This window comes from Malurus melanocephalus, unplaced genomic scaffold (genome assembly GCF_030028575.1).
Source record: "Malurus melanocephalus ecotype Western Australia unplaced genomic scaffold, MMel_1.1 scaffold_145, whole genome shotgun sequence".
NCBI classification, from domain to species: Eukaryota; Metazoa; Chordata; class Aves; order Passeriformes; family Maluridae; genus Malurus; species Malurus melanocephalus.
Genome location: NW_026623377.1, coordinates 1,083,735 through 1,110,057, shown reverse-complemented (window position 1 = coordinate 1,110,057; position 26,323 = coordinate 1,083,735). Strand labels below are relative to the sequence as shown.

At 38.1% G+C, this 26,323-nt stretch overlaps 1 protein-coding gene and 1 long non-coding RNA gene across 5 annotated transcripts in view; one reads left to right on the top strand and one right to left on the bottom strand.

Moving 5' to 3' along the window:
• Positions 1-22,066, top strand: part of CDK13 (cyclin dependent kinase 13) — a 45,981-nt gene extending 23,915 nt beyond the window's left edge. Inside the window, exons 6-14 of one of the 4 annotated variants that reach the window (XM_057371365.1) lie at positions 1,009-1,198; positions 3,685-3,741; positions 6,397-6,498; positions 6,611-6,688; positions 8,786-8,902; positions 9,802-9,933; positions 12,222-12,373; positions 15,343-15,903; positions 16,991-22,066. In XM_057371365.1, coding sequence (XP_057227348.1) covers positions 1,009-1,198; positions 3,685-3,741; positions 6,397-6,498; positions 6,611-6,688; positions 8,786-8,902; positions 9,802-9,933; positions 12,222-12,373; positions 15,343-15,903; positions 16,991-17,844 — 2,243 coding nt within the window. In that variant the 3' untranslated portion in view covers positions 17,845-22,066. Of the gene's footprint in view, positions 1-1,008; positions 1,199-3,684; positions 3,742-6,396; positions 6,499-6,610; positions 6,689-8,785; positions 8,903-9,801; positions 9,934-12,221; positions 12,428-15,342; positions 15,904-16,990 lie in introns of all 4 variants that reach the window. The other 3 variants (XM_057371367.1, XM_057371366.1, XM_057371363.1) reach the window with 3 other exon arrangements.
• Positions 9,865-11,720, bottom strand: LOC130576589 (uncharacterized). The gene is made up of 2 exons (XR_008965674.1): positions 10,729-11,720; positions 9,865-10,529 (listed from the first exon to the last, which is right to left on the bottom strand). It is a non-coding gene; the product is annotated as an uncharacterized LOC130576589 (long non-coding RNA).
• Positions 22,067-26,323: the final 4,257 nt, after the last annotated feature.

Genomic DNA, 26,323 nt, shown 5'->3' with positions numbered 1-26,323 from the left:
GTCAAGCTGACTTCTCATTCTTGCTCCAAGACTTTCACTAGTTTCTGAGTTGAAACTTATTTAGGAACAAGAGTGTGTAATGAGTTCTTGCTAGGCAGAAGCTATTTGTAGTGGTGGATTTCAGGAGAGGTTTTTGGAAATGCAAGGTAGACAGACCCACTTGAATGTGGTTTCTGCATTACTTCCTGCTCTCTGCAGGGTTTGCAGTGTTCTGTGTGTCCCAGGGAAGAGGGGAAAGAATGAGGTACTAAAACGTGGATTGTAGTGGGAATGGTTGTGCTGGAGATTGGTTATTGCTGCTTCTGAAGCATTCAGTACTTATCGTTTTTAAGAGTGCTTATATGTATCAAAGAGCCTTGGTTTTAATAGCTCATTTGTAGAATTGTACAGTCTAATGTGAGATGAGACCAGATTCTCTTGTGCTTAATGTATTTATGTGGCAACTTAAAATAAGGAGTCTGTCTTTGCAGAGCTGCTATTACTGGTAGGATAGTTCTGCTTTCTCATTTGGTCCTGTCTTATAGGTATTTTTAGTTTGAGAAGGGCAGGCTTATTTCTGACCCAATTGCACAGAAATCTTTTTAAAAAGTTAGTCACAGAGTCATGACAGATGAACAGTAATGCACAATAATGCTTGTAGTATTTTGTTTCTAGATTTCTCTCCAAACTAGGTAATATTAACACAGTTAATGTTTCTTGAAATAAAATGGATGGAAATTGAGAGCTGGAGGGAGAGTACATGTTCATCTGACTAAGGCATCATGTGGTAACATTATATTTCTTTTCACAAACATTTGTATAATTAGTATAATTATTCATGTAGAACAGCAATTTATTAAAACTTTTTACTGTACTGTATTTCACTGGACATGAGTTACAGCTATAAATACTGCAGAAAATGAAAGCAGTAGTATGAAAAATGCTTCTGTTCTTAAAAAGTAGGCAACACCAATGGTATTGATCAGTTTTTGCTCAGTGTTTTTCCTACCCTTTCTCTTTTTTGTCTAGGTGCATTTTACCTGGTATTTGAATATATGGACCATGACTTGATGGGACTGTTGGAATCTGGTTTGGTTCATTTTAATGAAAATCATATTAAATCTTTTATGAGACAGCTAATGGAGGGCTTGGCCTATTGCCACAAGAAGAACTTTCTGCATAGAGATATCAAATGCTCAAATATTCTACTAAAYAATAGGTATGGATATTACTTAAATGTATGTAACAAAAATTATATGTTAATGACATCTTTAAATCATTCTCTTACTCTTCACATTTCACGTACTTGGAGTCATTAGCAAAACTTTTTTTTTTTAAATTGCCTAGTTTCTTTAAAATCAGTTGTAAAATACTAATCTGATAATGTTTGTGCTTAACACTGGAAACTGCAGCTGTTTATTAAACTTAATCTGTCTTAAAACAGAAGACTCAAGTTTTAATCCTGCCAAGTCAGGAGTATTGGGTGGAAATTATCTGAGTTCAAATATATTAAAGCAGAATTGGAGGACCTAAGTGTTTGATGTCTATTCTTTCTGCCATCTCATTTCAAGATTGGAGTGTGGCTAGGCTGGTTCTTCCTCACAATTCTGAGGTTCTCTTTTTCATCAGTCAGGATAATGCTTTAAAAAAGTATTTGATCAGGCATGTTCAAGCATGCCTCAACTTGCAGTTATTACTATTATCAAAGGGGGAGAATAATTTGTTTCTTACTACTTTAACATGTGGTAATTGCAAATCAGATTAGTAAGCATGGTGTTTTTGGTGTGCAGCAGCAGCAACAAATAAAAAAGGCAGTATGAAGGTAGTGGATGATTCCATTACAAACTGTTGTGCATCAAAACCTGGGGTACTAAATCCAGGGAGCAACTGTAAGAGCCAGGTTTACAACGGCAAAAGAGAGTATCATTAAAAAAAGAGTAGGTAGGAAGCTTCTGGGATTTGTTGTCACAGGAGGCTTTCTGGATAGTGCCAAAAAACATAAGGCACATTCAAGGATGGGATCATTAACATCTGCTGATGGGAATGGACAGGGATATCTGTTTTAGCATCCTTAGCACAATGGTTGTAGGTCATGGTTGAGGAAGATGAGCCCCAAAGGCAAGGGATTCACATGTTCTACCTAAAAATCTAATGCTGCCATGGGAGATGAAATCCTGGGCAAAGTGGATCAAGGGTCTGTTTTGRTAGGCCTAGTTTTCTCCCGGCTTTCTCCAAATTAAATTTTCTGTTTCCTCCTCCTTTTTCCTTTAGAGTGAACTGACATTAGACAGTTTCCAACTCTGTGTCCTACTGCAGTCTTTTCAGATTATGATACAGACTCTTAAACAGATCACACTTTTCTCCCCATTACTCACTGTGCCCAGACACCTAATCTTATTGCCTGTAATCTCCAGGGTTAGTGTTTCTCTGTGCATCTTTGGGAACTCAGAAGCTGAGTGTAACCTGATGGTGGAGAAGAATGCATTATGGTAGAGAAGCTTATAATTTTACTGTGCTCTCCAATCCAGGTTACAGAGTTGGGTTTTTTTTTCTCMTAAGATAGTGTCTGAGCATCCTTAGATTTTTCCACCCGTAGCAGAAAAATGTGATAGTAGATCATAATAAATAATTTTAACCCAGTGTTTCAAAATTCCTAATTCTGTAATCCAGTTACAGCCTGAAGCCAAACATGTGGATTATGTATCTTTTAGATATGCAGCTTCCACAAATTTTTGAGAAAATACATTTATCTTCCACAAATGACTTCTGAGGAATAAGCATGTTAATTTGAGGGGAACATTTCTTTGTTTACAGAGGTTCTCCAAGAAATCAGAGGACACAGCTGAGAAAATAAGTGGATGGAAACTATAACCTGTTTATTTTATTATCACAAAATGATAGTGTACATGTTATTACCAGAAGATGGTCATGCTAACAGTGAATCTTGCCATAATTTGCTAACATGCATTTGAAAGTGGTGGGAGTCATAAAAGCTCATCAGTACAGAAAAGCAAAGCCACATATGACAGTCCAACATTAATTTCATGTATTAGAGAAGCTTGCAGATAGCTTTTTGTTTGAATCATCCAGACTTTATAAATAGCACAAGTTTTCTGGTCATTGAGCAGTGCCTTTCAGCTGTGGGAACTGCTGGGCAAGAGCTCTGTATCTTCTATTCTTCCCCTCATATATGGGAAAACTCAGGAATGGTTTAGGGGTTGTATCATTCAGCAAGTTGGCTGCTGACAAAAATAGAAGCCCTTATCTAGTCCGTCACTGTGATTTAAAGGGTGTGTTTCAAATGTACAAAACAGGGCATTGATGGCTTCCTAGAAGGAAGTATTACTGCTGATAGTTGTTTTCCCAATGCTCATGCTAACAGTGAGAAAACTGCAGTTTCTTCTTCAGTTTTTTCCTGCAGAGTTACTGACTTGAATATTTTATGGTGTAGACCTAAATTTTGACTAACATCCAGTGATGTAAATGCCATTTGATAAGCATACCTAATTTTGCTTACTTGTCTTTGCTATTCAGTAAGTTAGCATACTGTTTACTAAAGAGATGCAGAGATTGCAAAGTATTACCTCTTCATTAATGTGGTTTGATGAAGATCAGTTGCAGCTTAAGTCTTAAACATGACCTGATTTTGGGGGAGGATATCTTGACAGTATTAGCAACTAAATGGTTTTTTCCTTTTTGCACCAGAGGGCAGATAAAACTTGCAGATTTTGGGCTTGCTCGGCTGTACAACTCTGAAGAAAGGTAAGATACAATTATATTGTGAAAAAGCATTCAGAATTTTAACCTTTTTGCATAACTATTATGAGGGTCAGAAGACTGTTTGATTCAGAGAAAATGTTACTGTACTGTAATACAAGTAATTGCTTAGGAAATGGAAAGAAATGCGTGTTGTCTTACACTGCATAGAACCACAAAAGTCTCTCTGCACGTGTATTGCATTTYGAGGTGTTCTGGATAAATAATGGTAGAGACTGGCCATACATTAATTGGAAATTAAGTTACAGTCCTAAGTTTCTGGTCCTGTAAACCTAAGGTATATTTCTCCTCTTGGTATACTGAAGGCTTAATTTAGGGAAAGCAGTTTTTTTTTGCTGACACAAAGCTGCATACAGTTCCCATTCAATAAACATTTGTATAAGATTTAACCTTACATTTTAAGAGGTTCATTGTATTCTTTAGGCAGTTAATGCTGTTGAATCTGCTGGAAACAGAGATACAAGTTTAAATAAAAGTTATTCTGAAACTTCTTGTGACTTGAGTTTCTGTTGTTCTTGGCTTTGTTTTGCTCATACTCCAGGAAACAGGTGCACAGTTTTTTAYGATCAAGAACTTTGCAATGTTGTATTTATCATGTGGAACTGTTTTTTCAAAATTCAAGCTGAATGTTTACTATAGTAGTATGTCCACGAGGTGGTTGGATACAGAGGTGGCTGGATGCCTGAGCTTACTTTGGTCTTTGCGTGACCGATTTGGGAAATAATATCGATAATGTTAGCTTTATGGGTTTATTGTTTTCTATGTAGCTCTTAGGTTGTTGATGAACATTGATAGCATTAGTTTCACTGAGCTATTGTCTCTGAACTCTAATTTCAGGAAAATATCCGTAAGTACAGTTATGACAGCTGTTGAGTATAATAGCAAAGTGAGATAATCTTAAGTAGCTCCTAGCTAATTATTTTTTGGTGATGTACTTAATAAAAGGATGTTATTCTACCTTCTTGCTTTAACGTGCACCAAACTGGCCTAATGGGCTTTTTTTCCCCCTCTGGTTTACCATGTTTTGCTTGGAGTTTTTTATGTCTGTTTTTAAATGAATTTAAAGTTTGTCTGTAAAACTCACTGTTCATTAAGGATTAAAAATTCAGTGTCTTTATAATGCAAATAACAGATTTTACTGTACATCTAACAGCAACATTATTATGCCTTTATGCATAAATGAAATCAAGATTAGGATTTAATTAACCTAGCTAATAGAATTGCCAGTTGAACTTGGGAGAATAATTAAAATCTCATTAGTAGATTTCAGGCAATTTTTTTATCATTCATTTTCCTCCTGACCTGCAGTAACAGATGTAATTAATGTATATCAACAAGTATATAATAGCTGCTGGTTTTAATTCATGTACTTTGCATTTGGCTTACTGTTGTTTAGAATTTAATACTGTTTGAAAGGGTATGAAATTTAGTAGTGGCATAATGGGGAAGAAATAAAAATTTAAGTAAATACCCATTGATTGTGGTAGTTGTTCTCTTTTAAAAGTTATTCTGGTGGATATTATGTGTTTGGAGCAGGAGATATGACAGGTTGCATGACAAGACAACTGTTCAAATAAAAACCACCATATACTATTATATTTGAGTAATGTATCTGTAGAAATAGTCCATACCATATAAACATTTAATAGAGGAAAACTTGATGCAGAGTTAAATAAAGGGATTTTTTTCTGGAAACAGACTACCTTTTTAAAATGAGGTTGGGAGTGTGTTAATGAAAAAAAGACTCAGGTGATTTTGCAGAAAGGATACCTGTACTACTGAGAGTGTTATAAGAGCTTGTTAGGCTTTATTGTGTGGTCAGTCATACTTAATTTTACTCTGCTTTCCATTTGGAAAAACTTAGTGTTGGTAACAGTGAGTTGTTAAAACTGAAAGAATTCTGGGATCACTTTTAAAACACCCTGGTTGAAACAAAACCAAAATCGAACATTTCTTTTCTGTTTTCCATTCTGAACTGTTTATTCTGTAGTTCAGCTTGTGCACAAAACAAAATGTGTGTCTAAGTAGAAATCTTTCCTTTAATGGGAGAGTGGAAAGGATTATTCACAGTGACAAAATTTCTGGTTAGAGCTGTGGAGAATTAAAGATGTTGTGAAATATAGGAAGATACTAGAAACATGCAGGCTTTGGAATCAAAATTGTTGAATGATGTAGTTCCAGAAAAAGGCTTTGTCTTTTTTGCTTATACTTAAAGATGGAAAAGTGAATTTTTTTCTTCTTTTTAAAATGCTTGTGTAGATCTTACATTCAATATGGTAATAATCAATAGTTGTATGAAAGTTACTGGTTTTATCTAAGCAGGTACTACTCCTGAAATGACTAGCAATGTAATAAATATACAGTATTGCATTCTGAGTAATCATTGAGATACAGAATTCACAGAGCATCAAGGTGGCTGTGTGATTATTACTTATATTCAACCTGACTTTTTGTAGCCTTCATCAGGCAATTGTGTTTGCTTTTGTACAGTTACAGTTTTGAAGGACTAAAATTAAAAGAGAGTGGAAGATTGTACTGTTCTTAAACAGCGTCACCAGAAGTAAAGTCCTTAAGGTATCATTTTTTCAGAAGTGTGATCGTGCTAAAATGATAGTCCTCTCATTTTCCTCCTCCCAACAGCCGACCATATACCAACAAAGTCATCACATTATGGTATCGGCCTCCTGAACTGCTGCTTGGGGAAGAAAGATACACACCAGCTATTGATGTCTGGAGTTGTGGGTAAGAGCTTGGACAGAAGTATAGCAAGGATAAAAACAAGCCAAAACTCAAGATTAGATGTTTCTATCTATTGAAAGCCATGATAATGGAATTACGCAAAATTGTTTTACAGCTGTATCCTGGGTGAACTTTTTACAAAAAAGCCAATATTTCAAGCAAATCAAGAACTTGCTCAACTGGAACTTATAAGGTAACTTGCAAGCACTGGTACATATTAGGTGCCTCATAAACTGGCACGTTACTTTTCTTAGTGTTAAAATCTGACATAATGCACTGCAAGCATTTGCAAGTGCTAAGTTACTGCCCTGGGTCACATGTTAGAGGTTTTGAGTGGCATGTTACACAAGTGACTTCGTCACAGACATGGAGAAAGTGTTTTTGTTTTTTGTGTTAGTAGCAATGTACAGTTGATGAGTAAGACAGGTTTTTGTAGAATAGCTGGAGTTGCCTATTACTGAAATTGTAAAGAGAGAGTAATCAAAATTGCTCTTACTTTTTAAGATGCTGTTGCAAATTGTTTGCAGCAAATCAAAATGAGAACATGGACAATAATAAGGATCAGTGGAATTTGGGAGGAAGAGGTATTTGGCACAGTGCTGTCCTTGAGTTCTTGTTTCAAGCCTACCACATACATACCTGAACCTTATTACTTCTGTGGAAATATTTCCCTTATAACTGCCAGATGTTTGATGGAGATAAAAAATCTGTTTCTTTCCTTGTTCTCAGTAAATCATAAAATGGTAAGTACTTAATTGAGTGGAACCAGAGCATCTTTTTATTTCCCTTTATTCAGCAATCAAAAATTGCTCTTGATTCTAATAACATAATTGACATTGTAAATGAGAAGAGGTGCTCTTTCTAGAAACAAGGGGGAAAGAGGGTAAATCCTACAAAACATAGAATGTGAACAGTAAATGGTCAAATTAATGTAATAAAAATTATTTAAAAAAATCTGTATTTAGGTATTTTTCAAAACAGATCAAACATTAGCATGTTTTTGTGTAATGTGTTATTAGCTGGCCTGAAAAAAATGAAGTTTTTAGGAGGTGCAAAGCATATCTATGGTTGTTTTTTGCATAAGGAGAATTAAACTCCTGAGTTTGGGAATTTCTGGTTTTGAGCACTAGATGGCGTTGAAGCACATGAGTATGAGTAATTTGAAGTTTTTCTTTGTGTTGTACCTCTAGTACAAAACCCTAAAACTTTGTGATTTCCTTCTGCTGGAAGCTTCTGTTTGTAGCTCATTTTTCCTCCTTATTGATGCTATGCATTTTTTTTCTCTTTGAATGAAATGTATTGGTTTTATCAATATCTCTGCTGCAATCATATTGCAGTCAACAATTCTACTTTTATCTTTTCTACCTTTAATGTTCAAAGATAGAACTGAAATAAATTCTGATAGTAAGAGATTTATAATTTTTATTCTCCCTCCTTAAAGTTACATACCCCAAGCAGCATGAAGTCAGATTGGTATGCACAGCACTTGAGGCATAACTAGTTGATGATTAGGTCTCTTACACTATCCATTTAAATGTAATAAAAAGGAAGGCTGAAATAGGGAAATGTGTTTGTAAAATGTCCTTCTATGACTGCCTGAATCCGAATTTGAAACTTTGCATAGATGGAAATACCTTCTTAGTTCTTCTGCTCAGATGTCTGTCTGCTGTGCTTAGCCATCCTTGGTTGGAAAAAAGGATGGGTATGAAATGTGAGGCATAAGACTAGGGGCAACTCCGTTTGTAGAGATGGATGAGGCGTAAAACGTAAATCTCATAAATGAAATAAATACAGAAGTGTTCTCGTGGTTTCTGCCTTTAGAACTTAATGGGTTGTTTGGTTTTTTTTTCTCTTATGCCTTCAGTGTTAAGTAATTTCTCAGTGAAAAGTGTTTTTTCAGCTATTTGGTGTATCTTTCTTCAATGGCATTGGCAGCTAAGAACAGAAGTTACACCTAATGTGGGCTGTCTAGTTCTTCAAGTCAGATACCTGGAGTACCCTTCAGATGTAATTGGTTAAGTTTTTCAGAACATTTATGTGGAGGATATGTGGGCTGGGCTGAGGCAGAAACTGAGTTTAGTCTATAGGGGGTGGTTACCCTTTGTAGACAATTCACCATTATTTAATGATGTTGGGCATTTGACGGTGAAGACATTTAAGCTAGAAATAACGTGAAGATTAAAATTGAAAATTATTTTTTTTTCATTGTACATGCAAGAATAAAAATGGACAGCTGTGCTCTCTTGTGGTTTTGGATCTCATACCCTTTCTTCCCTTCTTTTTGGTACAGCCGAATTTGCGGAAGTCCTTGTCCAGCAGTGTGGCCTGATGTTATAAAATTAGCTTATTTCAACACAATGAAACCAAAGAAGCAGTATCGTCGAAAACTGAGAGAAGAGTTTGCTTTGTAAGGATGAAGAATTAGTTTAGTCAACTGTAATAGCATTAAATTTTCCCAGAGACTTTATGAACTTAAGTATTTTCCAGTGAATGAAATAGATCAGGTGTAACAAGAAATGGCTTTAGATTCTTGTCCTTCCCATGGTACCCCCAGAGCGTGTATTAACCCTTACTAAATAGGAGCTTCAAGAAGAGGAAAGAAGGCCCTAAAATTTCAACTGCCTGTTAGCTTTCACCTAAGGAAACATTTGTTTGGTACACCKGCTTGTTGCCATGTCTAAAAAGCAGCAAAAAGAGTACTTAATTGCTTTTTATTAGTAAAACTGGCTGCAGCTAAATATGTAGTCTGGTTAGCATTACAGTCTTTTTATGTCATAAATTCACTTAACACAGAGGAGTTACCTGAACCGTATGTTCTAAAGTACTACCATTGGATTAGTTTTGGGTATATATCACAAGTGAAAGGTATGGAAAACAGCTGTAAGCTTATTTTAAAGGGATTGTTCCCCTCCTTCAGGTACAATGGGTTTCAAGAGAAATTTATTTTTCTGTTAATACAATGAGATGAAAATCTTTAAAGCAATGGAATTATTGTCCATGGATCAGTCAAAAGTGCAACTCTCTGGTGGTAAATTCCAAAGTGTAAAGTAACAATATAGTCTTGGCTTAAAAATATGGGTTTATGTTATTTGTAAGGACAAGGTTTCAAGTAGTTAAATGATGCAAAGCRAAGAAAGCTTGGTTGGCTCTCAAGTGCAGGTTGTGGGTGTATTTTGTTAGTATATAAGTTATCTGAAGGCTTAATGATCAGTTGTCTTGGAAGGGATGTGTTTATTAAAATAATGCATAGCAATGTGTGATGCACAATAAAGATATGGTGCTTTCCTCTATTTTGTACTTTCGTAGCATCCCACCAGCTGCATTAGATTTATTTGATTATATGCTTGCCCTGGATCCCAGCAAGCGCTGCACAGCTGAACAAGCTCTTCAGTGCGAGTTTCTCCGAGATGTGGAACCATCTAAAATGCCTCCTCCAGAGTAAGTAATTCCTGTTGGTAGTGCTACTGACCTCTAGGAAGCATGAACATGCAGTGATTTCACGATGTTCATTGAGATTCAGTAAAGGAGGTGGTGACAGAAATGTTGATATATTCAGTTGTTGAAAGGTGATTTTGCAGTAAAGTGCTTGTATATAAGTGACTCTTGCACATGATAGCAGTGCCAGTGAGGATCTGAGAATTGATTCATCATTACTTGAGCTAGTTATTGGGCTACTAGCTTTAAAGAAAATACTTGTCTATGTTTCCAATATTTTAAAAAAATAATTTCCCTTTTATCTCTGTTTATCAGTATCTACTTTTTCCAAGGGTTTTGAGGTCCTCCATGATTCTGAATTGCCTTCTTTGATGGTAGAATGACACTAGTATAGAATTCTGTACAGGTACCTGAGAGTTAAACTGAAGTACTGTAAATTGTTTCCTGAGCCAGATGAGAGTCTTGGTTTTACAGGCAGGAAAAGTGAAATACTTTGTGCAGGGTTGTTCCTTCAATTTCTGCAGAGGAAATGTATTTCAATGTCCTGTAGGATTTTTGCAATGATTTTGCAGTCCATACAAATCATGCTGGACCATGCCCTGGGGAAAACAATGAAAAGGTATTAGAGAATCTGCGGGTCTCATTCTTTGCTGAATATAGCTGTCAGAACATAGAACATATTGTCTGAGTAAATGGAACCTTCAAGGCAGCCTGTACTGACTTCTTTTTAATTAGTTATCTACTGGGAAAAATGTTTGTTTTATCTAAGGATTTAATTAGAATTCTTTCAAGACTCACCTGTTGCATTCACAAGGTTGTTACACACAGAACGGGTGGCATGGGCAGAGACCATAGTGGTTCATCTGGTCCAACCTCCCTGCTCAAGCAGGGTCATCCCAGAGCACATGGCACAGGATTGCATTCAGATGGTTCTTCAGTATCTCCAGTAAGGAAGACTCACAGCCTCTCTGGGCACATGTTACTAATGTTCCTGAAACATAAGGTGAAAAGGAATGTCATTGCCTGAATATGACTGTATCAGTGTGTGAAAATCAGAAATCAGCAATCTCAGGCTGTTTGCTGAAGCCTCAGAACCACTTTTACAGCATGTTGCTGATGTGCATTTTAAAGTAAGTGAATGGAAAGATAATATTTTCTTCAGGGATGTGGTAATGCATCCATTCTAGAAGATATATGAAAATTCGAAACAAACTAGTCACTGGTGTCCTTTTAAAAATTTAAAGGAGCCACACTCATTTCTGGCACAGCATGGGAAAGTGTTGACTGTTCTCTTGAAAGATTGAAGTTCTGTTTTAGGAAGGAGCAGCTGTTCATTCTAAAAAAGTGACATACTGATTGCAAGGACCATAGGATACTTCTCACAAGGAGCTCTTGCTTCCAGTTGTTTTTCAGAAAATATTTGGCAGGTGGAAGGAGAGATAAAAGGGAACAGTTGTCATAATTGGCTTTCCAGTGTCTCTTGCCATTTCGCAGCYAAATATTTCCATGTTCCTGTGTGGCAGAACTGCTAAGACAGTTAATATATAATAGGAAAATGTAAACTACTATTTTTACTACCTATCTCAGTATTTCTATTACCTATGGATGAGTCTTTGTGTTCCTCAGGAAATCAGAATTGAGATGCCTGCAGGGAACTGTAATGGAAGGACAGAATTTGTAACAAATAAGTTTCTTGGGAGACTTTTCCCTCTGCATTCAAGCCTTAAAGCATATCTCTCGTTTTTGTGGTATCACAGCCTTGCTAGTGTCAAGTGCATGCAACTTACTTCTGCAACTTCTTTTTGTCCCTCCGCCACCCCCCACTTCCTAAGTTGTCTAAGCTGTACACCATAAATACCAGATAGCCATGTCTGTTATTGTGGACAAATATTTGACCTAATGACTCAGCAGTACTTTTACAAGCAGACAGAAGGGACCCTGAAAAAAACAATTTTATATTGATAACTTAGTTTTCTGGCAGAAAGCTAATTGTATTTCATAGCAACTGTGCTGCRTTGATTTTGAAGTCTTGATTTATAGAACTAATTAGGAAAATAATTCTCATTTTAAGATACTTTTTTCCCTTTTCTGCCAGAAGGACTTTGTGCTTCTGAAAGAGGTGTTCAGTAAGGAGATATCAGCCAGAAAAAGCAGGTCTGAAATTTTGCTGGCTGATCTTTGTACCTTTCAAAAGTTATATTATGTGTAATTCAAGTACTTATTTTACCAGTATGGTTAAAAAAAAAATAAAAATTGTGATAAAACTGATTATCTCCAATAATTTTTTGCAGCCTTCCTTTGTGGCAGGATTGCCATGAGCTGTGGAGTAAGAAACGCAGAAGACAGAAGCAGATGGGCATGACAGATGACTCTACAGCAGCCAAAGTCCCTAGAAAGGATCTGTCTCTAGGCATGGATGAGAGCAGAACAAACACCCCACAAGGCATGCAAACTTCTTCCCAACTCAAAACTCAGGGCAACTCTAGTGTAGCACTTGGTCAGTAATATTTTCAGTTCTTATAATTACCTACTACTTGGATTACACCTCTAGAAATTTTAGATATTGTTTGCAGAGTAAAGTCGTCTCCTGGATTCTTGAGGGAGGAACAGTATTGTAAGTTAAGTCTTTGTTATAAAAAATTTACGTTTGCTTTTGGAAACTTAAATGTTCCTTTCCGATTTTACCTAACTTTTCAACCTGGTCAGAGCAACTACCTTGCTTGCTCTGTATTTTGAGGGGATTTTAGCTCTTACTCAACAATAATTATTTTGTGGTTCCACAAGTCAGTGGCAGTTGGAAGTTTCTCACAGTCTCAGTAGACAGGATAATCTTTATTACTATTGATAAACTGATCAGAAGGCAGTGTTTAGAACAATCATCATTTTAAATGGTACAGATTTCATCTGCATATTATGTTAGGCTTCAACTTCCCAGGTTGTTGGGGCTAAATAAAATTGTAAAAAAAAAMCCCCAAAACTCCAAAACCAGCCCCCCCAGAAGCTGCTGTAACATGAAGTAGCTACCTCTGTGAATTTCACAGCAGTAATTCTGAAACTTAACCAAAGTATCTTGCTTGAGAAAAGTTTTGTAAGTATAACAAAATAAGTAATGGTGGTGATATAGAGACCATTTGAGATACACAGCAGTTAAGTGATAGTCTCACAAAATATGTAGAATATACATATTACAGAGAGTAACACCACCAAATAGATACCTATGGGTTTAATGTAGACCATTTTTGATTGTGTGAAGTGACCGTAAATCCTATGGCCCTGATAGAGGAGGTCAGCTGAAAAACAGTTTATGCATTTATAGCACCTGACAATTTTTTAACACTAACCTTCTTGAATCAACTCTTAATTTAGCTGTAGAATAGAGCTCCAGATATTCTGTGCAAATATATATAGAAAATAGTTACTTTGATCATATTTCATTGCAATTTATTGCCTCTTGCTCCATTCATCTGGTTTCTCACTGTAATCCAGACGTGAGCTTCTGCTAATCCATATGTTTAGGCTAAAGATTTGGCAGCATTTTCAAGAATGACTTTCTGTAACTCCTTTTTCCCTTGAATGAAACCATATTAGAAGTTCAGAAAGTCCAAAGGATAGTTGTTACTTTCTTTTATATAACAAAACAGCCCAGTGAGAGACTACTATTAGTCATTAATACTGACCATGCAAAAAGAAAGAAAGCAAATAGAGAAGGAATCATTCACACCTAAATTGCTGTTTACCCATATGTATCTGCTGTCTACTCATATAGAAAAAATATATCTAGATAGAAAAGAAGGCAGTTTAATTTTCAGTGGAGCATAGAGGTGTCTCCTGTATTTAGCAAAACTTTTGGAAGCCTTAATGCACCTTAGATAATGTTATCAATAAGACATACTATAAAACTCCATGACCAAATGCATRCTTTAGCCAAAACTCCTGCATTTGTTTCTAAACACCCCAAAAGGAGAGGTTAAAAAGACATTGGATCAATTGCTAGTGTTCTGATTCATTAATGAGACCCCCTGGTTATTGCATTTTGCAGTTAARTAGGAGCTGTTCAGAGCTCAATAATTCTGTTACGAAGATTTCCCAGAATACAGTTTCCTATTGGAATGAATTTAAAGCTAACCAGAGTATTGAATAGGTTGATTAGTTTCCCTGTCTGGCATTTTTCTGAGGAATTTTCACTGAGAGTCTGAGAGAAGTTGAGTCTACCATCCTCAGATGTAACAAAAGCTTATATTAATCACAACATCTGAGGGAGAGCCAGCAGTATGAGACATAAGAAATTGTGATTTATTTTTCTGTATTGACATATAGAAGTTGGTTTCTGTTTATATCGATATATAAAAATTTTGAAGTCCCTGGATCCTGCCTTATTACGTTCCAAGTCCTTGTATCCTGCTGCACATCCACAAGTAGGGTTGTAGGTTTTGCAGCACTTTGCAGCTGTGCTGTTCTTAAATTTTGCAAGGCAAATACTTAAGATTTTTGTGTATCATGCATGGCTTTTAATCTGCTGTGAATTAATATATTGTAAGCTAGCACAATGGCAAGGATAGAAGAGGACTGAATGTCTTTGCGCTGACTTGGATTTAAAAAAATTCAGAGCTCTGCCAGCATCTCCACACACTCATTTTCTATTTTTAACTACTTTCTTCTCTAAGTCATTTACTCATAGGGCATGTTGAAATCCATGCTGCTTCACTTCTTTCGAAATAAATCACCACAATGGTTATTTGAAGCTAAGAAACTACTTTGATATTCAAATTTCCTCATTTGTATTCCCTTGCCATCATCATAATCTGCTCTTATTTGTTGCAAATTCCATTTAATTGAACTAAATTGAAATTGTAGKCATCGCATATTTCCTGACAGTGAGGGACTGACTTCTTGTCCCTCAAAGTCAGCACTTCCTTTTGCATTTATACTGTGAGCTCCTGGGCCACCTAGAGCCAGGTCACTTGTGCAGTGTTGGAACCTGGATGCTGACTTGAATGGGCTGGAATATCACTGGAGATGGATTTTGCAGATGGCTGCTTTTTAACAAAGGAATGTGATATGTCAAAGATAGGAAATTTTGTGGGGATTGGAAATCTAACAGCTGCCTAAAGCAGGTGGCCTGAAGCTCCGGCATAGTTATATTGTGGAAAATAGAGCTGCAGCTTGGTGTTTTTCCATCTGTCCAAGTGCATGTGCACACCTCATGGAAGTCACTTTCATTATATTGGACCTTAGTGTTTTATTTTCTATAGATATTCACCCAAAAGCAGTTAATATGTGAAAGCATTCCATTTCTGTGTTGTCCAAACCCATGCTTTGCCAGTCATGTCAGCCATGCTAGATTAGCATTCTTTTGAGTTTCTGAAATATGCCAGTTCTAAATAATATTTAAAACACCTTTTTTGTCTTCAGCAAAAACAAGCACTGGACAGCAGTTAAACCAGAATGAAGTGGCAATCCTGCTAAACCTGCTACAATCTAAAACAAGTGTTAGTTTGGCACAGTTTGCCCAAGTATTGAATATTAAGGTAAACCCAGAGACTCAGCAGCAACTAAATAAAATAAATCTTCCTGCTGGAATTTTGTCAGCAGGTGAAAAACAGTCAGAAAAACAGCAGCAGCCACCGCCGCCTCCACCACCACCCCCAGAGCAGGAGCCTCTAAAAGAGCCGATGGTCACACAGCCCCCTGTGCCACCTGCTCAGCTGGGTCAGCCTAAAATTGAGACTGATGCTGCCCAGGCAGCTGTGCAGAGTGCATTTGCTGTTCTGTTGTCTCAGTTAATAAAGGCTCAGCAAACAAAACAAAAAGATTTTGTGTTGGAGGAGAAGGAAAACGGATCAGGAAATGAAATGTCATTACAACTCAGACAGCCTCCAGAGCCYGCCACTCCTGTGTCTGTCAGCCGGGACGACGTGGAATCTCCAGCACCTGGCTACCCACATCTGATCAAGTCATTATACATGTCTACAGGTACTGAAGGTCTTTATTGCTAACCAGCAAATACCTGGAGCACTGGAGATGTCATATTTTGGGGGTGGAGAATTAACACGTTTGCCATATGAATCTGTGTGAGTATAGGAGATTAAATTGCTTTGGTCTCATTTTATGTCTGGATCAGAGAATTTGTCTCTTAGTGTAACAGACAGAGCAAACAGTGATCCCCAGCCTAAGAGGTACACAAGTATTAGTGATGAAACACTGATCCTTATTCTGGGGGTTGGGGTTTTCATAGTGGTCAGTTTGGTTTCTAGCAGATGCATAGATGTAATTTGCCGTTTTTTACTATGTGTTTAGATAAAGCTTATTTTGGTGAGAAGATATTTTATTGGATTCTAATGCTGGCTAGAGCAATTCCTTAGTGTCAAATTCAGTGGTTACTTGTAACTGTCACAAACATGGCTAAAGGTTTCCACCGGGGTGTAGTAGTGGCTTCCGTAGACTTCCTCACAGTTTAGAGCTCTGTTAATTTTTTGGATTGCAAATTCAGGTTTATTATCGTGGTTTATGTGTTGTTTTCTGGTGTTCACAGCTGTTGAAAGAAATATTCTTAAGTGATTTGGGGCTGTTCTGTTTTTTTTTGTCAGCTTTTAAGAGGTGTGCTTTTTTGTTTGTGTTTTTATTAAAACTTGAGTTTTGCTGRTCTTCGATAGGGTGGCCTTTTGCCCCTTGAGACTTCTATTCTCTATTCTTTATGATCCTTCTTTGAATTTTTGGTGTTTGTGTTGCTTGAGTTTTGTTCTGGGTGTTTAGTTTTGGTGGTTTGTTTATTTTTTAAGGAGCTTATACTGTTTTTCTTTAACTGGCTGCCTGATAATCTTACTTTAAGGAGTAACTTGCATTATACTCCTGAGGCAAATGAGCTGTTGCAAAGTTTTGTCCAAAATAATCTCTATAGTTGCTGATAAATTTAGCTAATATGTTAATGAGAATTTAAGTAACAAATCTGTGTTTTTCTAGGAAAGAATCCTTTTATTTCTAGTACTATTGTTATATATTTTTATTTGAAAAAAAATTATTTCTATTTTAAGAAAAATTAATTTCTATTTCCTCTTCTTAGGTCAAGAGGATTTGGCTAGGCAGTCTGAGATGAGGCTTCTGAACCGAGCATCTGAGCAGGAGCGCCCTCGGATCTTGCCTCCAGACCAGCGTCCCCCCGAGCCACCAGAGCCTCCGCCTCTCACTGAGGAAGACCTTGATTATCGGACAGAGAATCAGCATTTGCCTATAAGTAACTCTTCAGGAACAGATCCTCACGCGGGAGTGAAAGCAGCTCTTCTGCAGCTGCTGGCTCAGCATCAAGCTCAGGCGACAACAGAGGAGCCAGTACAAACGAGTGTGGATTATCAGACTAGAGACTCCTATGTAACAGGCCCAGGCTACAAGGATAACTTTGGATCATCATCCTTCTCATCTGCCTGTTACAGCTCTAGCGATGGAATAGGAAGCGGATCATCAGGAGTATTAGAAAGGAGTTTCCTTGGAAACTCAGATATTCAGTCTTTGGATAACTACAGTACTGCTTCATCTCACTCTGGTGCTGCCCCTCCTCCATCAGCCTTTCCAGAATCCTTTCCCAGCTCAGTAACGGGTTATGGAGACATTTACCTCAACACTGGTCCCATGCTGTTTAGTGGAGATAAAGACCATAGGTTTGAATACAGCCATGGCCCAATCCCCGTTTTGGGGAGCAGCAGTGATCCTTCCACAGGGCYAGAGAGTACACACTCTTTGACCACAAAGATGCACAACTATAGCTATGGAAGTAATTTACAGGAAAATCCCACTGGCATCAGCCACATGCATGGACAGACTTGGACTTCTCCTGCCCAAGGACCTGGCTATTCCCAAGGATACAGGGGACACATTAGCACATCTGCAGTGAGAGGGCGAGGCAGAGGATTACCATATTGAGTATCTGTTTTTCCTCAGGCACATCATTTTTATCTGGAAAAACTTCCCCCAGCTTAGCTGCAGTTTAAAGCAGCAGTTCAACAGACTTGAATAATGTTAATTCAACAAGCTTTATTTTTATGTGGAAAAGGGTCTTGCATACAGTAGGAAAAATTTAAAAAATGCTTACAACTCATGCTGTTTAAAAACTAAATGACTTGATTGTACATGTTCACAAACTCTAGTTCTGACTTTTATTTTGTATTTTGGCAGTTTTAAGTGGATGCTAAATTTAGGGACATCAGCTTTTTAATGGCACTCTTTCAGATCTTCTGAACTATGCACATTTGTGCTTTTTTTTGTAAGTTTGGACCAACTTTTATGTAAAAAAAAATTTTACAACAATCAAAGCAGGGCGCTGGTTTATTTGGTATTTTCTTTTTACAGAATTACCTTTAATCAAAGGTTACTGTCAGTCTTTGCACTGCTTTCAGTGTTACTGTGAAAGGTGTACTTTTGTGCTCATTTCAGATAATAAAACACAACCTTTCTCTTAATGCAAAATTTTATAAATACTTGGTTAACGTTTTTTTTTTTCCTTTCAAGAAAAAAAGGGGTGTTCTGGTAAAATGTTCTCTCCATCTCCCACGTTTATTTATATAAAAACTGTTTTACTTGAATGGTAAGTGCCTTAACATGTAAGCTTAAGGTCTGCAAAAATTTGGAAGTACTTCATAGATCACTATGAACATGCCTAAACCTAGGTAGTTAACAGGAGAATTCAGATAATAATAAGAAACTCAAACAGGTCATAAACTTGTGCTGTTTACTTCACATGGGTCAGTTACTTAGTGACCTGATCTTATCTAGATAAAATTGTATTTTCCAAATCGAACTTCATGAGAACGTTGAAACTGAGAAGAATGAAGAGTGTAGTTTTTCTTCAGCTCCCTATTGGAGTTGTATTAAGTGTTTTAGTTCCTCTGCCAAATAAACTATACACTATATGTCCTTACCGAGTGATAAAATAGTTTTTTTTTCTTAAATGTCAACAGCAGTAATATCTTTACTTTGTGTGAAAAGCTGACACTGTTGTCTTTTTACCACGAGTACTGCATTGTAGGAAGTAACCAAAGGAAAAATGACCAGTATTTAAAGCAATGGCAAAATGTTTGACACTAGTTGTAATTTGCTGTAAACTTGTGACTGTGCCAATTAATTGTTTTTTRTATCTTCTATTCCATAGAACATTTTAATATTGGAATTGAATATCTGAACAATTAAAATTATTATAGTTAAAATTCTTACCAAGAGCCACTCCTCATACTAATTACAAATTCCAGCATGGTTTTTTTTTTTTTGTTTCCTCTGACAAGAAGTGGTCTCTCTCCTGCAGAGAGGAGGTATGATTATATTTTGCCTGTACGAAAAGAATGTCTTGAAGCCCATATTGGAAACAATTTTCCAACTGATTATCCAGTTGACAAATCGGTACCTTATGTAACTGAGTGTTTAAATATTACTTTTTAAAAAGTAAAATTTCTACTTACACTATTACAAATGTAGTCTTGTCAATGACTTTTTGGATTTTCAGAATAGAAGCCAAAGCTGTTTTAATTGAAAATCCTGGTTCATGTATGGCTAATTCCCACCCTGTAGAGCATGAAGAAACTCCCTTCGTTAACTGTGTAGTGTTTGAGGATCTAGCAGATGAGGAACAGAGAGAGTCCTGCTGTGTATGCTGTTCCCACAAGTCTGGCAGTTGCCTTCTTGAGACACAGTAAAAATCCTGCCATCTGAAAATAAAATTTTCTAAGTCAGAAACAAGTACAACCTGGATAGCCTGTGCTTAAGAAAAGCAAAAGCTTCATGTGAATGACAGTGCATTGGACCATTTTTTCCTTGAGTAAGGACACCCTTGTATCATTTTTCTGCTAGTAAAATTATGAAGACAAAAACCATTTCATGTCATTTAGCTATGGACAGTGTCGGCTAAGGTTCTTTCTTTGTTTATTAATATTTAAAAAACCAGACCCACAAATATACACATAGATTGGTTGGGTNTTTTTTTTTTTTTTTTTTTTTTTTTTTTTTTTTTTTTAAAGAATCAAGCAAAAGACTTTCAAAGCTTATATGCACTTACTTTCACTGAAGATGTGCAGTCTGGGGTTCCTCACCTGTAATTGAAATATAACTGCAGGCCATAGTTGGCTAAAAAACACAGGTAAGTCCAAATGGAAAGTAAGGAAAGTAATGGAAATTTCAGATGACTAAATTAATTGACTTCCAATACTAAAATGTAAGGAAAAAGTTGTGTTTCCTGTTGTTTCCCTTTTGTACACAAATTTTCAAGTCATTTATTTCATTTCATTCAGTGCATGTGTAAATAACTGCAATTTCCTTATGAGCTGGCAGTTCTCTCATACATTGTTCTACCAAAACAGATTTCAGTCTTTGGCCATGAAAGAAACCCCAACAACCCCAGCACAAGTAATCCTGAGTGTGAGGAGAGAGAAGGAGGTGCAATAGACAGTTGACTTCCAGATGAATCAGAAACCAAACTGGCACTCACATCAGTAGCACATGAATACTGTACAATGGCTTTTCCCCAGCATAAGGATTACTAGCCTGTGACTTTGAACACTATGTGCCTAGTATGACCATGCTGGGATAATTTGGAGGGAAAGGTAATGTGTATATGATAACACAAATATGATAACTCTGAAGAGATTGCCTTCTCTGCAACCCAGGGAATCTTGGCTCTTTTGCGGACACCTTTCCTCCTGGGCTGATGGAGGCTGGGTGTGGGTGAAGARCTCTGCCCTTGAGGTTGTGGCAGGAGGATTGGTGACCGCAGCCTCTCCCCTGGCCTGGAATTGTCTGGGCATGTTCACAGCCAGGGAACTGCCCAGATCTAAGGACAGTGGGTCCCCATTCATTTGTACCAGATCTGTGTATTATCTGTGTATTAACTTTTCTTTTGAATTAAATCACATGACAAGGTGCTTATAGCAGAATTTTACCCTTTTGACCAAACTCCATGTAGCAGAGTGAGCCTGTACTAGTTTGGCATTTTACATCACGTGTCTCTTGCATTTTTCATGCAGTTAGTAAACATTYTGAAAACAGCATTTTTAGAATTATTTTTCTGTGGAGCTGTGGCTGTTGTTACTTTCTCCCTCATTCCTTTGCATTTATTTTTTCTGTGCTGCAATTCCAAAGTGAGCTACAGAGACCTGGATACTACATCAAAAAGTAAGTGTTGTGTGTTTGTATTTCTAAATAAACATAGTGAAATACTGTAATTATGGACTATCAGATAGSAAGTACTTAATTATTTATATTAAGTGGTCTTTAGCCATACCAAGAAGAAGAAAGCGAGCACGATTGGACTGCTTCTGACCAGGACTTAAAACTCTTAGACTATTACAATGCTTAAATTCGGCCAAAGGAAAAGAAGACAGCTTTTATGGATCACTAGTTGTTGTTATCCTAAACAGAATGTGCACTGCTGGGGAAGAGGTATAAAAATACATGTATCCTTAAATGTTAATATAATTATTGAAAAAATAATTTTTTTGTTTCCATTAAATGTGGTCTCTTTAATTTTCTCCATCCCGTAGTGCTTTCCAGAAGCAGAGGCAATAAGTGCCGTGCTGTAAGTTCTTATTTTGAGTGTTCTCCTTTTGCTTGGTGCAGGAGGCAGTTTCAGTTTTGATGGATTTTAYGGGTGGATGAGCTTAATAGACAATTGCGGTAAAAACTGAAATACTGAAGTAACACAGGATACCTCTTGTCTGCAGGGAGATCAGATCTTGGACTRTGAATTCTGTTTCCAAGAGAGAAAAATGTCAGATGTATTACTTGCATTCTTCTTTCCATTAATGAAACACGCAAGTGTTTACATACAACATATCTCCAGTCTATTCTGTTACAGTGATTTTTACATGAGGAAGTTTTGGCTACTACCATTCTTGATGGTTTTGGGATGTTGTGTTTGCAGAAGTGTGTCATAAAATTAGGGAATCACCAGAAAATTTATTTGAATTCTGTATTTAAAAATGAAATGACCTTGGGTTGACTTAAATTAACTTTCTTATCAGGGTGAAGAAACTTTATTGCAGGAGCTATTTCAAGACAATTTAAATTGTTATGCTTCAGCTTGCTTACTCTTTGTTATTTTAAGCCATGTGTATATAAAATGTACTGTGCGGTCTGTAAGTAAAATAAATGAAAACTTGAAGCATTTCATTGTTTTCCCTCTCTGGTTGTCAGATAGCATTTCAAAAGAACCTTGAGTTAAACTGAGTATGTTTTCAGTGTGTTGAAATTCTGCAAGTTATTAAAAACTCATTTGCTGCCTCAGTCCTGCAGGGAGCCCTTTGCTGGCAGTAAGAGCCTTTGCTGGCAGAGTGGGCGCTGCAATAGCCAAGGTGCAGCAGAGCATCCCTTGGAGAGCTGATGGGGCCCCAAGAGCAGCTGGAGTGCTGGGATGTGGGTGTGGCACAGGGGCATTGCCAGTCCTGAGGAGCTGCTCCTGGCTCCCAGGATCCAGCACCCAGTGAGCTGCTCAGGATGATGGGCTGTGGACAACACGAGATTTTTTCATGGCAGTTGCAAAGCAGAGGTGCAGTTAAAATTCCTCACAACTGCTTCTTTAAAGAGGAGGGTGTGTGCGTTAGAAGTAATGGTAAATCAAATGCAAAGAGCCAGGTATTTTCAGTGTCTGGTGAGACATTGAATTGAGCCTAGCTTAAGCAACTGCTTTGAATGCCTGAGGCTTTTCTTGCTTTCTTTCCTACTGCATTAATTAATCTAATGAAACTATTTGAATCTCAATAAATTCTGTAACTCCATCCAAAAATACAGCACTTGCTGTTATCTTCATTTCTCTTAAAACTTGAGGTTGGGCAGAGTCCTGCTTCATCACTTTCGATAAAGTCAGTAGATGGGCAGTGAAAATGCAGTTGGAAGTTAACAGGGGCCAGCAGCAGTTACAGAGGTGTTGAGTTTGACATTGGGTTGACAAAAGGTGTAGCTGCAGCCCAAAACATGTCACTTTGGAAACAATTCTTCAGTGACAATTAAAGCCTGACCTTCAATTCTGGTGACAAGCTTGGGCTGTATTTCATAGGGTGTTGACTTGCACGTAGCAGATCTGGCAGTTGTGTGCAACCAGTTCTAGTTGTCTGCTCGGTTTTTCTCATGAAAGCTGCAATTGCAGCTCATAAGAAAACTGTGACAAAGCTGGCTCTGGTTTATGTTGGACCATGAACCTGAAATGGTTTGAGAATGGTGTGGCATCCCTTTCACTGAGCTCTTACTGCTGTAAGGGTACCCAGCTGTGCAATTGTCACGATCCGTTCGAGTTGAAACGGGAGTCGTGATAGGTTCCTTTTTGGAATCTCAGGGTGCAAAAGAAAACGAGAAGGCAAATGTATATGCTTAGACAATTTATTTGAGTATTTTGCTATAGGAGACGGTGAGAGAGGGGGATAGGGAGAGCGAGGGAGACGGGGTCTTAGAAGAAGGAGAGAGAGAGAGAGAGAGAGAGAGAGGGGCCAGGGAGAGCGAGGGAGACGGGGTAAAGGGTGAGAGAGGGAGATAGGGAGAGCGAGGGAGAAGGGGTCTTAGAAGAAGGAGAGAGAGAGAGAGAGGGAGAGAGAGGCCAGGGAGAGCAGGTATAGCTACCAGCTGACGGGGTCTTCCAAGGTCCCACGATGGTTGTCAGTCAGCTGGCAGGGAGATGTCTCTCTGGGTGGTCTCTTCCGAGGAGACTTTTTATAGTCTGTCTCAAAGCGAGTGGCTGCAGGCCAGGAGGGGGGGGGGCGTTGCAAGTCCAGACTTGCTGGCCAGGTGGTGGAGAAAGAATGTCTATTGTACAGCATGAGCAGCGGCCTGTACCGTTCTCCTCAGGAACAGTGCGATCATCCGTAGCTCACATCCATTGTTCTCAGCAGCCTAGGAGCTGGGAACCTGGCAGTCCTTCCACTTTAACCTGGCTCAGACTCCTTTGAGCGAAAAGCCCCCTTTTCTCCCGCCTKGGGGTTTAGTCAATCGTGAGACAGTCCAGGGTCTTCCATAAGGACTCTTACAGCAATAAGGAACCAGTAGTAATTCCAGTGGGATTTGCATAGCAGTCAATATCCTGTGCTGTAAGTAAAATAGCATCAAGTGAAAGAGGAGCTATACAAGCAACTGCAAAACAGCCTAGGTCAACACAGAGCAAGGAACGTGTTTGTGAGACTGGGGACAAGAGAAGAAACCAGTCCTCAGGTCACAGCCATGAATTACTGCCTGTTAGCTTTGAAAGAACAATGCAGTTTTGCAGAAATTTCTTTTCAATTACCTGAACCAGGATTAGGATCCTTCTGGTTTTAAGGAATGGTTATAAAACCTGACAGGCCATCTGGATGAACAGGATTAGAGCTACCAAACTCCCCACCATGTGGAAGAAAACATAAGTTGGAACACTTTGCAGGAACAGGAAACACAGGCAGAGAGAACTTCGTTTGACAAGAGAACACTCGTTTGACACTTTGCAGGAACAGGAAACACAGGCAGAGAGAACTTCGTTTGAAAAATAAATAACTTTATTTTCCCAGTCAACTGTTTGCTTTGATAGAGCTTAAGGGTTTTGTTTTTAAAGTCATCTACTTGCTATGGATGCTTCTTTTGGGCTTTTTTGTTGCCTATGGAGGGAAGGCACAGAACTTTGAGTCTGAGCCTTAAGGAAATGTTTTCTTTCTCTTCAGTTAGAGCAGTCATTTCCAGTAGGAAATACTTGACAATACATAGCACAGCTCCAGTTCTGCTTCAGCAGTTCCTCTGGGGACACTTTGGGCATTGATATGGCAAGTTCTCATAACATGATGAATGTACCTCTAATAGGACTTTTTGCAAAGAAGCTTTGTGAAGTTCTTTTTTCCAATATTAGGAAATACAGTGCAGAAGAGACACAGCTGGTTAGAAAAGGGAATACTTGAAGTAAGCATTACAGAAACCAGCCTGGGAGCTTCCGGTACTCACAAGCAGATCTAATAGCTGTGTGCTGCCCTTAAGGAAACCTGAGGGAATTATTGGTTTTTGTGGAGTGTTTGAGTTGTGCAGATGTCTCTCTGCTATACTCCCTCCTGTGTGCTAGAGTGTGGTGTTAGTTGCTAGAGGACATAGCTGGAATAAGTCTTTAATGTGCAGCAATGTCTAACACACATGCCTTTTTTTTCCTCCTGCCAAGTTCTTCTCAGACCTGTTTTACAAATGTGTGAAGCACGTCAGCAGGTTCTGTCATGGGGGAGCAGCACACTCTCCACTGCCTTTCGAGGACTTTGGTTTTGCCCTGGTGGCAGGGAAGCACTGATGTCTGCTTGCCCTGCCTTTAGAAGCCTCTCTAAACATCAAATATCCCAAAAACTGCCATTGCTGCTTTCTCTCATTGCTTTGTCTCTGGGTCACCCTGAGCAAGGAATGGGCTGTACAGAGAACTGAACAGAGACCTGGCTTTAGCAGGTGATTTTCCCTGAACAAGGAGAAAGAGAGAGATTATTACTCAGGTATCTAGCAAAGGTACTTATGTATCTATTTTTATTCTCTTTCATCCTTACCAACTGTAAAAAAAGGATCTACAGGAATGGTTTCAAAGCAAGACCAGGTTTGGTGGTGGGTTAGGTGTTTTTTTGTTGTTGTTGTTTTTTTTGTTTTGTTTTGTTTTGTTTTGTTTTGTTTTGTTTTGTTGTTTTAGTTTGGTTTCAGTGGGCTTTTTTTTTTTGTTTGGTTTGGGTTTTTTCATTTTGTTTTTCTTTACTGGTATTACCCTTCAGAGAATTTTTAGATGTTAGAAACCACCTGCAAATCAATGTAGGGTTGAGAGACTGGGACTTCAGCTTCGCAGCTAACCCAGTGGCAAAAAATGCATGGCAGTTACAGAGAAGGAGCAGTCCATTCCCTGCCTTCATGCAGTAGAGTTAAAATTAAAACATATCACCACACTGGAAAATAAAAGAAGATGTGCACAGTGGACAAAACCAGCAGCCAAAGTTATTCATACGCAGTCCTGCCCCACAAATACTCTTGAACACTCGTGTCATCCCTGGGCTGCAATCCTTGCCCTCAAGACAGGGAAGGCAGTGGACCCTCTGACTGCACAGCCACTTCCTGGCTTTCTTTGCAGAACAAAATTTAATTGTGACCATTTTTAAATCCTTTTTTTCCCAAAAATTGTTCGTGAGGGTGAGGGGGCAACTGACTAAGAACTACAGATGATGTGGGAAATGAACAGGGATCTATTAATGCTGTATATGAGAAGTGGAGTAATACAAACTAGTGAAAAACTTATCTGCAGACGGTTTGGCAATTTGACATCAGGAAAGTATTACTCTAGAGCTGGCAGATTTTAAAAGGTACATTGTCATGGTTTTGCTTGGTCCAATTTTTGGTGGTGGGGGATGGGGATCAAGAAACCACAAAGATGGCTGCTGTGAGAAGTCCTGGGGGTGTCTCC